Source organism: Tyto alba, unplaced genomic scaffold, assembly GCF_018691265.1.
Source record: "Tyto alba isolate M040663 unplaced genomic scaffold, T.alba_DEE_v4.0 Super-Scaffold_9, whole genome shotgun sequence".
In the NCBI taxonomy this organism is placed as follows: domain Eukaryota; kingdom Metazoa; phylum Chordata; class Aves; order Strigiformes; family Tytonidae; genus Tyto; species Tyto alba.
Window position 1 is genome coordinate 19,549,021 of NW_024881330.1, and position 13,336 is coordinate 19,562,356.

General features: G+C 44.8%; 1 protein-coding gene across 2 annotated transcripts in view; it reads left to right on the plus strand.

Moving 5' to 3' along the window:
• Positions 1-11,545, plus strand: part of SYBU (syntabulin) — a 41,580-nt gene extending 30,035 nt beyond the window's left edge. The window contains exons 1-5 of one of the 2 annotated variants that reach the window (XM_032988440.2): positions 2,518-2,573; positions 4,432-4,534; positions 6,948-7,151; positions 8,173-8,322; positions 9,445-11,545. In XM_032988440.2, coding sequence (XP_032844331.1) covers positions 4,494-4,534; positions 6,948-7,151; positions 8,173-8,322; positions 9,445-10,555 — 1,506 coding nt within the window. In that variant the 5' untranslated portion in view covers positions 2,518-2,573; positions 4,432-4,493 and the 3' untranslated portion in view covers positions 10,556-11,545. Of the gene's footprint in view, positions 1-2,517; positions 2,574-4,431; positions 4,535-6,947; positions 7,152-8,172; positions 8,323-9,444 lie in introns of those variants that run through there. The other variant, XM_042786170.1, reaches the window with a different exon arrangement.
• Positions 11,546-13,336: the final 1,791 nt, after the last annotated feature.

A 13,336-nucleotide genomic window follows, 5' to 3' on the forward strand; every position in this document is an offset into this window, starting at 1 on the left:
TAGACAGACAGACAGATTGATTTAAAGAGGTCATGCTTATGGAATCAGAGATAGGTAAGCTTTGTGGTTTATATATTTTGGCAGATATGAAACAGCGGTGAAATTGCAAATAGGAAAGATTTATACAAAAAGACTAGATTTTAATAAGCTCTATGCATTCTGAGTTTTGGGAATCCAGTTCTGCTACTCAGCTGTCAATGTTCTTGTCACAGATATTGCTTGAACTTTTTCTTTTTTTCCATATTTTAATCTTACTATTTAGATAGCAAATTGACAATAAAATGTACACAAGAAATTTTGAGCTTTATTCTTATGGAAGGAAAAAGATTAAATGCTAAAGTGCAGGCAAAATTTTAATATTAGGGCCAGAAGACCATAAAATGGGATATCCAACCATTTGTAATGAATAGAAATAGCAGACTGAGATACCATGCTCCAGGCATGCATGTGGGGTTATTGCATGACTCGGTGTAAGAAACGTATATACTGTCTCTATATACCTATATACATACATACATGATATGGTATTTCTGTGCTTGCATACTGTCCCGGTAAGCCAAATGTTTCCAGTCTGTGCTGCCTGCAAAAGCTGTGAATGCAATCTGTGTTATGGTCAGCGTGCTGTGTCATTACCCTTCCACTATGGCTGAGGCAGTGTGGAGAGCAGAGTTAAAGGTGGGGCTTTTCTATATCCAAAATGTGGCTGTGTTGGCTGCACTGCACAAGTGTGACAAACCCAACACCAGTGCCAGCTGGAGGTGTACCTGTCCTTGCATATGCGCTTCTTTCTCCCTCTCCTCAATGCCGGCCCAAAGTCTGTGCTTGCGTCACACACAGGGTGGAAAATTTGCCCATGGGTGATTAGTAGGAGGCTCCCCAGTTGCTTGCAGTGCTGTGGCAGGAGGGCGTTAGCTCCCCGAGCTGTGGTCCCTGACCCACGGCGCAGAGGAGCACACGTGCCGGCTGGACCCCCGCAGCTCTGCCTGCCCGGGCTGCCTGCGCTCCTCGCCGTGGCCAGGGCAGCTGCGGGGCTGCAGGCTCCCTTCTGCCCTCCTGCAAGTCCACTGAAGCGAGGTGGCTGTCGCGATGCTGTCAGGGCAGCGAGGAGCCTAAAAGGCAGCACGAAGCGTGATGCTGGCCTCACAGCGCGGTGCCGCTGCCCCTCCAGCAGTGAAGCGCAGGGACGCTGCACTGTTTCACTCCAGCTTCTCAGATACCCGTTCCAGGCAAGCAGCAATCCTGGAAAAAGTTACAGTACTTTGCTGGCCATCTTTTTGTTGTTCTTGCCATTGCACAGAGCAGCGCACAGCTCCGCTCCCGTGGCGTGGGTGTGCTGCTGCTCAGAGCCTGCTGCGAGGCGGGGGGAGGCCAGAGCAGTGGGCCTGCCAGTGTCGGATGCCGTACGTGCGGCACCAGCGTTTCCATCAGAGCGTATTCCTGAGCCGTCTTGCCTGCTGGCAGGCTGTTGGTGCCACTGAGTGGCTGGAGCATGGAAGAATAAGTATGAATGAATTTCAGATAAGATACCGCTGAAGCTGGCGTCTCAACGTGTAGCGTCTTTTGCAGGAAAGGGTGGGTAAGACAGTCCTCTTAACAGGGAACTCTCAGATCACAGCTAAACAAGTGTTATGGCCAGTTGGGACAACAGAATATGTTTTTGAGAAATGTCAACCTCTTTCGTGGTTAACGCTGAATCGGCAGGCTCTTCTGGGGCTTACATATGTGAGTTTTTGCACATTGTCACAGCAACAAAAATAGTCAACAGGCATCCTTAGAGAGCTGTCAGCCTGGAGAATGGCGTTAGGAGAGATGAGAGGTCGTGTTCAGCTCGGGCCCACATTGCTGCTGGGCAAGGAGTTTCATCTCTTTGTTAAGACATTTGTAAGATAGAAGTCACGCTTACCCAGGAGACTATGTTGCAACTGATATTATATGGATAGATGCCATGTTGTTTTGCTTAGAGATGTTTACCAAATGGGAGAAAATATTTTTTAAAGTCTCCTAGGAACATTGCTGTCAAGCTCTGCTACACGCAGAGCTGTCTTGGACATCACTAATGCACTTGGAAACGATACTAGCAGTGACTGACCCCTTTACTTTATAAAATGCTCTTGAAGATCCTATAAATAGCCACAAGCCTAATTTTAAGCATAAGTGGTCTCCTGTGCTTAGTGTTAAGCTTGGGTGTAACTGTTATCAGAATTGGGGCCAGAAAGGTTAATTCGTGCTTTGCAGACACAGTTCCTGGTCTCAAATGCAGTTCAGTCTTTCAGAAAGCTCAGCCTTCGAGGTGGTTGCGTCTCCAGGCTCTGCTGACTCTTATTGGCAGTGCCTAGCTCGACAGCCCTTCCCAGAGCTGCGCTCCAAGCCATGCGGGCCAGGGAGAGGCTATTATTAAGCCTTGCTTCTTCGAAATGCTTTCCATAGCAAGATCTGATTATGATGTGGTCTACTTAAGCAGAGATAAGCCTCGGCTAGGGCTCCTGTTCTCTGTACCGCAGCCACAACTTGGCTTTGGAAAGCTGTTGCTGACTTGCAAGGGCAGGAATGTTGTGGGGGCCCAAACACCAGAGGTATGAAATCTATGTGATGTGTTTACCTGTTGGGGTTTTGCTTGGAAAAGTAGCTTTGGGAGTAGCATGATACAGAGACAGTATTTGGTATTTTAGTCTCATAGATGGAAGTAGTTTGTTTATCAGGAAAACTCCGTAGCAGCTTTGGACATCATGTCCCACGGTCATTTTGCTTCCCCAAGGAGAGGGTCACTGACATCTGCATCTGTAGACATGATATAAATACTCTGTGAAACAAAGTGGTTTTGCTGCTCTCCCTCCCTCCCTTTGCAAACTTGCACGCGGTTCTGATCTGGTTACAGCTGTGGTCACTTGGATCTGGTTATCAGGGGTGTTGTACTGGTCGTGGACTTGATTAGAAGTGATAAAGCTGGGTCCCAGGGATACCTTTTGAAGAGCTAAGCTTTGCATTTGAGCACTTTGAAATTGAGCTGAGGAATATTCTGGGCTGTGCTGAACCAGAAGCACAGAGAAACAGGGGCTGGTCTGAGACCTGGTGAGGTTGGGAAAGCATTGGGTTAAATCTGAACACATCTGATCCTAAGACCGGTTGCTAAGAGTTGCCGGATGGTAAAGATGGTTGCTGCTTGTCTCATCCTCTTTAAGGTTGCAAAAGACAAGCTCCAACAAGGCCTTTTCCCAGTCCCAGGTATTCAGGTGTGCAAGACGTGCCCATCACCATCAGCTCAGTGAAGGATTTAAGAGAGATTGTGCACTTGAAAGTTTATCTGCCACGGTGGGGATGATGGTAGCTGCAGCTGCATCTCCCCCTCGTGGAAAAGATAGCAAAAATGTGATTTGTGGTAGATCTGCAGCTGCTGGCCAGGGGTGTCTGTGCGTGGGATGGCACCCAGAAATTCTCAGATGAGAGATGCTCCCCCTGACCGTCTGCTTAAAGGGTGTTGGAAAGTTATTTCCATCCCCTCGATAAAGTCATCATACACTATTGTGGCTCTGCAGTGTGAGACCTGAATATGGTTTGGGACATTTGCCATCTGACTGACTGAAAAAAATCCTAACTTTAGGGTGATTTTTTTTCCATATGATAAGATTTTCTTAGTACATCCACCTCCTACTGACCTTAGCAAAATGAGAGCAATTTTCCTTGTATATATGCCAAGGCTTGGGAAGTAAAAGCTGTGATGCATAGAAAGTCGGTAATCAGATAGATGGCTTACCACCCGAAAAGCACTTGAGAGTCACACATGATTATTGGATTATTTTAAGGCTATTAAAAATGACTTACTATGCTTCTGTGCCTCATGAAAACCTGCATATGTGTATACATAGATATATATGCATAGACTCTGTTAGCCTATAGACATTTATACATATATACATGTATGTGTTACGTAATCTCAGAAACCAAAATAGAAGCATCTTTCCTCCCATCAAGTTTCATATGGTTTAAAGGAGAAGAAATCTCCAATTACAGTTGTGTGCTCCTAATCATATGGTTTAAAGCAAAAGAAATCTCCAGTTACAGTTGTGTGCTCCTAATCACCATGCTCCTGAAGGAGCCACGTGAGCAGCCTCATTCACATATTGATGGCTGTGAGAAAGCAAACAGGTTGTCACAAACAGTGTTCCTAGCCGAGTCTTAAAATGGCTTTTGTAGTGTGAGGGTTTTGTGTCCAAATGGGTTTTTCTGCTCTTGCTGAAGTGCCAGTTCTGAAGCAATGTTGAAAATCTGGAACAAATCCAGCCCTTGTCCTCAGGGATGTTTGAAAATTCATGCAACTTCTGAAATTCACACAGGACGGTCAGAGGAAGGATGCTTGTGATTCATTGTTATTTTGAAAACAGTCTTTGAGTTATAATTTCCATCATGTTTTCACTCTTCCCTTTTCCTTTCCAGGGAGTGAAGCTGATTTTAGCTCTTCAAGCAGCACAGGCAGTATTTCAGCACCTGAAGTCCATATGTCTGCTGCTGGAAGCAAAAGATCTTCTTTTTCTCGCAAGTAAGCAAAGCAATTTTTCATGAATAGTGCAAGTGTTGCTAGTGCGAAGATAAGACTACTGAGTAAAGTCTTGCACTTAATGCATACAATAACAGTATTGTGAGTTTTAAAACAATTTGGGTAACAGTATGATGTCGGGTAGTGTTTACACTGATGAGAACTGTGATATGAGAAAGAAAAAAAATATTTGGAGTACAAAAATTGTCAATATGCCAGATAAGTTGACTGATATTTTTTTGTTGTTTATTCTTAACAAGTATGGGAAATACAATCAGGCCAGGCAGAAAAGGCATTACCTGGGGTGGAGGAGATAACAACTGGGTGCATGTTAGTTAACAGCAGCACTTCTAACCAGTTAACCTTTTGATCTTATCACATTGTTTACTCTCTGTAATAGATTGTCAGCTCAGCATATACATTTCCAGACCATGACCTTATTTTTTGTAGGAAGAAGTAGACAATATTGCCTTTGACACTTTTTTCTTAAATACCGTTGCCCAGCCTTTATAGAACTAAAACTATATGCAAAAAAAAAAAAAAAAAGAAAAAAAAATCATAGTCATCTATCTAAATGAATCTTTCATGAAAGATTTCTGTGAGATTTCTCTCTATCATGTGTGAAGTGCAAATCCGGGCAGCTTGCGAATATGGGGGCGTTGGGCTGGAGCAGCTCACGTTGTGCTCTGCCCACGCAACCCCCGCTGGCTACATACTTTGGAGTAGGAGGAAAGAGTTCAAATTGACATGACTGGTTTCCTGCCCTTTGTGGAAGAGCTGGCAGGCAGGCTGGGACTGGCAGCAGGATACCCGTATGCTTAAGTAACCCAGACATCCCCAAGGTCACCGTGTGCCCCAGTGTACAAAGACTGGCAGAATGAATGAGCAGTTTCCTATCTGTATCATGAGACTCTTAGAAAAATAAACATTGCTTAAACACTCTCTAGATTAAAACTAACAAATAAAGGTACTGGCTGTGGGAAAAAAATTATACTAAGTATAATATGAAGCCCTAAAATCACCTTTCTTTCAGTAAGATTTTGTGTCATTTGATATATTCTGTATTTAAGTATAACTTTAACTGAGAGCATACTAACCTACTCAATTGAACAGAAGTCCTCTATAATAGTGCTCCTTCAAACGCATTGCTGTGTTATGCACAGTCTGTGCAAGTTCTGCCTCACACCAGAGTTGATGCCATACTGTACAAAGTGGAAGGAGGTGTCTCCTTTGCAATATGTTCTTTTTTAACTGTTCGACTTAACTGACTATGAAACATTTCAGTGTTGTCACAAACCACAGTCCTGCACTTCATTGTAAAATAATTATAAAATCACCCAAACCGCAGCAGTGTGATGAACGTTTGCAGCAGCCGCTCAACCATCTGTTCCTTATAAACTGTTCCATTTTCAGAAAAAGGAGGAAACCAAGTCAGACAATTTTAAGAAGAGATTTTGCTTCATAATTCTGTGGTATTTAAATTTTTATGTTCAAGCCCTTCCTTTTGCTGGCTGGATTTGCCTTTTTCCGTATTTTTTTTAAACCTGCCCTTTCATTACAGTTTAGAAGAACAACTTCCATGGGAGGACGAAGGTAGGAGCGTAGTAGTGCGGGAAGGCAAACCAAGCAAGCAGGCAAGGAACATGCCCCGAGCAGCTGTCCTCAGAGTGCCCAGCCCTTTGGCAGCTGTCAGGCAGGGCAGATACCAGTTCCTTTCAAGCACACACAGTTGGCGGTCAGATTATTTAATAAAGGGTGAGAAAAGAAAGGTAAATATGTATGAGGGAAACTTGTAGGAAGAAAAGGCTGTGCTTTCGTTTGTCTATTTTAATACCATTTCAGCCTGACTTCAGTGGGGTTCAAACTGTATCTAAGGAAATGAATAGCTGACAATGACAGCTGAAGCACCCAGTATGCCACAGGCAGAAAATAACAGTGGTTCAAACAAAATCTGTTTTCACTGCACGCTGTGATCCCTCAGGCTGCTTGCTGAGGAGCATGAAAGCAGCCTTACAGCAAACCTCCACGGACGGGCATCTCTCTGTGGGCCTGGCTGAGGAAAGCTGAAGCGTGGTTTTCTTGGCACTCACCCAGGCTGCAGTCCTCTCATTACTTAATGGAGTCAGAGGTTCAGGGAACACAGACGGTCTGATGGAGTCACTGGGAAGTGTGCTATTCACAGAGAAATGTGAAAATGGCCGAGGCTTCCCTACATCACATAATTCAGACTGAGCACCCCACAGTCAGTAAAAGAGCATGCAGTGGCTGATAACTTCAGGACTTTCTTTCTTCCTGGCCACTCACAGTTATCTATCTGGTTTAGTGTGTAGACAACTGTGTGTGTAAAAGAGGACACATAATGGGTTGTGTGACGAGGATAATCCAATATGCTTTAACCATTTTTGTTCCCTTCCAGTCGTGGCCCTTATGGTCGGAATAATGGATCCTTATCCTACAAGTCTGGAGCCAGCCCACCTGCTTCCCGTGAAAAGGACCCTTTGTCAACACTGTGCAAAAACCAGCTGAGCCCTGCTAACATCCATCAGAGTTACAGGGCTTCTTCAGCCAGCAGCAGCAACTCAGGCTCATACAAAGGAAGCGACAGCAGCCCAGTGATGAGGCAAGTCTTTATTTCAGCATCCCGGTGTTCAGCGCACTGACTTGCCTTCTCTGCACTGTAACGTGGGATCAGCTGTATGAGTTGCTGAGCAGGTCACCTTGCTCCTCAGCATAGGTGTGACACCTTATATTGGTGGCTTGACAGTCAACAGGGTACTCCATCCCTTTTAAAATTTAGCCTTATTGTTCCAGCACTGTAAAACTCAAGGTTATTTTTAGTCAAAAACTTTTGTAGTTGGTTTTCACTTCAAGTCAGGCTCCTTCATGTGGTTTCATGCCATCAGTTCTCATGGGGATTTACTGGTTCTTTCGTCTAAGGGTCCTCTCGCTTTGGAGAGAGTTGGGTGGGGTAGTATAGAAAAAATGCGCTCGAGTGAAAATTCACCCTGCACAGTATTAGGCACCTCCCTGTTCAATTTTCTGTGCAGGAAAGAAAGGAGATACCTGCCAGGGAATGTGACATATTACAGAGAAGAAATTGCCACCATGCTGCTGCTGTTTCTCTCTCTCTCTCTTTCTCTCTCTCTCTCAGGCAAAAAAAAAAAAAAAAAGCATCAGCCAAGCATGTCAGATACACACCTAAAGCTAGATAGGATGAATCCAGGTTTCAGTGTGCTCAGCTTCATAACTGACGTGTGGAGCTGAACCCAGTCCACACGCTACCTCACCTGGCCGTGTCTGAGCTGGATGCCCTTGGCAGTGGCCCAGCTGCCTGCTCTTGGACATGCCACCCATTTCGGGTGAGGGGATGGCTAGGTATTTTAAAGTTAAATGTCTCATTTGATGTAATGGCACTGAAACCAAGTACAGTAAATAGTAAATTTTGCACTATAGCCACAAATCAGGTGTTTCCTCAAGTATTTTGATCTGCCAGAGGGAGTCATGTGCGGACACTGAAGAGCCCCAGACAAGTCAAGTGTAGTCTCAGCTTTGTATCAGCCAATGGGATGTTTTTCTTTTTGCCAGGGCTGAGCAACTGTAGGAGTGATGTTATGTGATGGCTTGGGTTTTTTTCTTTTCAGGCGATCAGGGAGATACAATTCCTGTGGTGACAATCACAGCATTAAGCCACAAAATCCAGAGCAGTATTTGACTCCTCTGCAGCAGAAAGAAGTTACAGTACGGCATTTGAAAACAAAGCTGAAGGAATCTGAGAGCAAGCTTAAAGAAAGGTAAATTTCACTTCAGAAATCAGAGTTAGAAAGATTAGTTACTCAGAAGCACTTAGGGGAGGGAATCCTGAACATTTTTACTAATTTCCTGACTACATAGTTTTCATTAAGAAATTTGAAATATGATCAGTCTGATTAGGTTGTTTTCAGGTGTTTCAGGTTTCAAAGCCTTCTCAGGGAATACGTACCATGCAGTTTAGCTATGAATATAGCTGTCTCTTTTCCCTTCTTTGAACTTTTACAACATAATATTTTTAAAGGATAATTTTTTACCAGTCTGATTTAGCCCTGAGACCTTTTATACATAAACCAATTTCTACCTGCCAGCATGTATTACCTTAGTCTCCTGTTCTACCTCACTCAGTGAAATGTGACTACAAATGCCCCCCTTCTCCCCTAATGAAAGAAAAGCTGTTACACAAACCAGCGTGCCCGCTTGTGTTTTTGTCACTTAGACATTGAATTTTTCACAATAGCCCTTTGTATGGACGCTGAGCAAAGAAGTGACAATGTGCATTACACAGCAACAATTGTCATCTCTCACTAAAACCGCGCTCTGAGAGCTGGCTCTCCAGCAGACACAACCCAAGTGGGCACGAAGGACTGTTTGAGTGGAGCCCCAAGACCCAGGCCCGGGCACCCCGTGGTCCAGCTCGGGATAGCCCGACCTCTGCATCCGCGAGGGCTGGATCTCACGCAGGGGCCCCCTCTCCCCACTCGCAAGCCGAGGCAGCAGCCAGCGTTGCCTCTGGCTGTACATGAAGAGCTGTTGGCAGGCATGGGGGACACATGTTTCTCATTTCCTCCAGGGCAAGGCAGTAGGTGAGATGTTGGCCCTGACCTAGAGGTCACCACTTGAGCCTCAAAATGTCCGGGATCATGGCATAGCCCACAAGGCTGCTGGCTGTGTGGCAAGGTCGGTGACTCCCGTTAGCAATCAGCCAGCACGTCTTGGCAGCCGGGTTACATTTCTGCCAGCTCCCTCAGAGGCGGCAGCAAATGGTGCGTGGAGGAATTTGCTGCCTTCTTGGAGCACCTCTGCAGCACAGCCATCACAGTGTGGTGGAGCCTCTTTAGCTGACCAGTCCTCAGAAGTGTTACAACAGTTTTGTTTTGCTACAGGGAAACAGAAATAGAAGAGCTCAAAGCTCAGCTGGGACGGATGAGGGAAGACTGGATTGAAGAAGAGTGTAATCGTGTGGAGGCAGAGCTGGCCTTAAAGGAAGCAAGAAGTGAAATTAAACAACTCAAGCAGGTTATTGAAACCATGAAAAACAGCTTGGCTGAGAAAGACAAAAAAATTCAGAAATACTTCATAGACATAAACATTCAAAACAAGAAACTGGAATCTTTGCTGCAGAGCATGGAGATGGCTCAGAATGGCTCTGTGAGGGATGAGCAGCGCCTAGAGTACACATGTGAATTGGAGAGGAAGCCGTTAGCGTTGTGTGCCACGATGCCAGACAGCCCCATCACAGAGGACCAAGCTCTGGAGGAGGTGGCAGATAGTGGGCTTCTTAATGAAGACATAGCTAACAGGACTGATTCATCTGAACAGAGTTTGACCACCACAACCTCTGAGTTCAGTGATCCAGCTCCCTCCAGTTCTGCTGTGAATAAAGAGATGGTTGAAAATGCTCTGGATGAAAAACTAACTTCTTCCCAGGAGGAAGAGAAAAGCAGCAACATGATGGTGGAACAGGCCGTCCAGACTGACATAGTACCGTATAGCCTAGATGTGGAGCAGCTCATTCAAAACATCTTCAGAGCTCAAGATGCCTGTCCTCTGAGCCCACCTTCATCACTGAAGGAATTGGGTGAATTCTCTCTTGGAAGCTTCAGTGATTCTGGTATCATAGTGGACTTAACTCCAAGTGATCCAAACTCTGCCATCCTTTTGTCTCCTATGGAGTCTCCATGCAGGAAGGTGGAGCACAGAGTTAATGAAAACCGTTTCATGAAAGAACTTGATTTTACTGAACCTCATGATGATGAAGCCTTTGGGTATGTCAATACTTTCCCTCAGGCAGGAATAAAGAGGCGATACTGGAGCAGCAGCATCCTCAGAGATGTTCTGGCTGTAGCAGCCCCTGTGGTACCAACTATCATGTGGGCTTTCAGTACTCAGAGAGGAGGAACAGATCCCATTTACAATATTGGAGCATTGCTTCGTGGTTGCTGCCTGGTGGCCCTGCACTCTTTACGCCGTACACCCTTCAATATCAAAACCTAAATTCCACTCTGTCCCTGGGCACCAAATGGCTGAGCCAGAGAGAAAGAGGGATAAGATAGATCATAAGAAATTACTGTATATTCTGGCAGAGTCCACCATTTTGCTTTTGACTATTTGATTTGCACTATGAATTAGTTCAAAAACATGTTCCTTGTTTCAGAATGAAAAAGCTGAACCCTGTAGTTCCACAAGATGTTTTTAACTGGTGTTTTTAACAGTACTGCTGCCTACAGAAACAGTCCTCCTGCTCCCAGGCACTGTGTCCCTCCCCTGCCTTTTTGGTGCACAGTGAACATGCCCAGGGAAATTAAGGAGTATTACAGCTAGCGCTCTTTCGTATTCATTTGCTGAGTTGACTTTAAGCTCCGGGCCCTTTCCCTGGCTGGTTCACTGAGCTGTACAAGCTCTTTGCACTGGCTCAAGGGTAGTGCAAGATGCACATGGGAACAAATGGCCAGAGAAAGGTGGGGTATTTCTTTAGGCAGCACTAACCTAAGACATTTGTGGAACTACAGTATTAAGTGAGTGACATATGGAGACTTGTTCCCACTACGAGTATCACAGACGAGCTCCAGAAAGCATGCTAGCGCTTTCCATTCGTCGTCCAAAGTGTCAATTCAATTTAGAGGTAAAACCCATATTCCCCAGGCAGCTTCCAGCACATCGTTCATGCCTGTCTCGTGTAGTGCTCTTCTCAATCGTACAATTGCTTGAGCATTTCACTGGTCTTGTGCGTATACGAGGACTGTAACCAAAAATGTACGTTGTTGGGAGTCTTGAAACTTGTTACAATGATAAGTATAGGCGTGGATACACTTTGAACCTTAATGTTGTTTTAAAGTCTTAACGTATTGGAACCCGAAACTCTTTCAAACCCTTTGAAATACAATGCATAAATGTTTTGTGTTTTAACTTATTGTTTATTTAATTGCTTTATTGTAAATTACCTTTATAATCACAAGTTCAGTAAAGCATGTTAGAAATGTCAAACGTGCACGTGTTTTACTGTAGCAAAGCTATAAAAAATTCTCTGTCTCAGCTGAGCTGTCAGGCACAGGCTGAGCAGGAGGAGGCACTGTATCAAGGCATAAGGAACCATCAGGACCCAGAATTAGACTGAGAAAACCTGAGTACGGCTCCAACCATAAGCTCTCAGGCAGAGAAAAAGGCTCCAGTTGGTCTGTGGACATACAACCCGCTCTGTTGCACTCACCCTGCATTAACAGATGCAAGTGACCTAATCTTTAACTCAATGCAATCTTCTGGAAACTTGTAACTTCTCATTTCTGTGCTCCCAGAAGAACATCAGTCTTCCCAGCATTTAACAGAGGTCCAGAAGGCCTTGTTTAAACTGGCCAAGAGTCTTGCAGTCTTGGGGTGCACACTGAGATACAACTGTGTCCATCAAACCATGGATTCTCCACATCCAAAACTTGAGATCTGTGCATAGATCAGAGGAGGGCAACCCATGAAGCAGTGCCGTTTGTCTGGCTCCACCCAAGCTTTCACCACCACCTTTGGTCATTTAAACCTCACTAGCCTCCTGCTTTCCCCATCAGCAAAGCAAGCGTAGTATTTCCCTGTGCGACCCAGAGCAGAAGAGTTCTGGTGAAGCCTGACAGTACCATGCATCACTGCAGTTTTTGAGTAGAACAAAGTTACTAGTGAGCCACAAGGGAGGCGGAATAACTGGCCAGCACAGGGGGAGCACTTGCAACACTCAATAGGTGACTTGGAGACCTTCCATGTCCCTGTGGTGCCCAGGTTCTGCATTATTTGTTTTGCACCAAAGATTCAAGAGAGTTCAGTAAACATTATATCAAGGAAGAGAAGTCTAACAAACAATTTGATGTAACACAGTTCCCAAGAGTTCACAGAAATGGCCATGAGAGCATCTTGCTTTCTTTGCCAGTAACTTCCTCGTCCACGCAGTCCTGCTGCCTTGGGTTCCTGTAGGCCGGTGGCTTGCCTTAGGACACCACTGCAATACATACTGCTCAAAGGTCACTTCCACAAGATAATTACATGGACACTTGGGCCAAAATTAATAGTTGGGGGTCAGTTAATGTGAACTTTTTATAACCATGGAATTTCATCATTTTTAGGTATCTTCTCTTGGGACGGGAGCACATTACAGAAAATACCTTATTCCTACTTTAAAGTACGTCTGTTCAGGGCCAAGAGAGCAATCTTTTATACCTGATGTTAACAACTTTATTACAATTTTGGATGTCTCTTTTACAGCCACTACTGTTTAAGTGATCTTCACTTCGAGTGGTGGTGAAATGGATCATAATTTAGAGGAAAAAATGATCTTCAGTTCTAGGAGAGACATTCACCTGCAACTATATGGGTCTCTTGCAGCAAGAGGCAACAAAGCAGCACAAACTTGCATTTAAAATTTCAATAAGCCAAACTCGTTTCAATCCAAGCAGTGTTTTTGAACATGCTGTTTGAAGACGTAAGGTGCTAACACCAGAATAACATCCAAGTTTCTTCCTGCCCTTAAAAATCTTTAGGTCTGCTCAACTCTCAAAAGACATTTAGCTATGCTCAGTGAGAGGTCACAGATTTCCTATTGCATTCCTGATAAAAGTCCTTGCTCTGATCTCTACCCAAAACTCATCTTGCTTCCAAGCCTCCACCTTTCCTTCTCCGTACTGCACGGGTGTAGACAGCTCAAGGTGCCCTTTCTAAGAAGAGGCCTGAAGTACCTCCAGCTCCAGACTTTGGGGGACTGGCCTTTGTTCCCCAATCCACAGAGGATATGCTAGTTGTTGC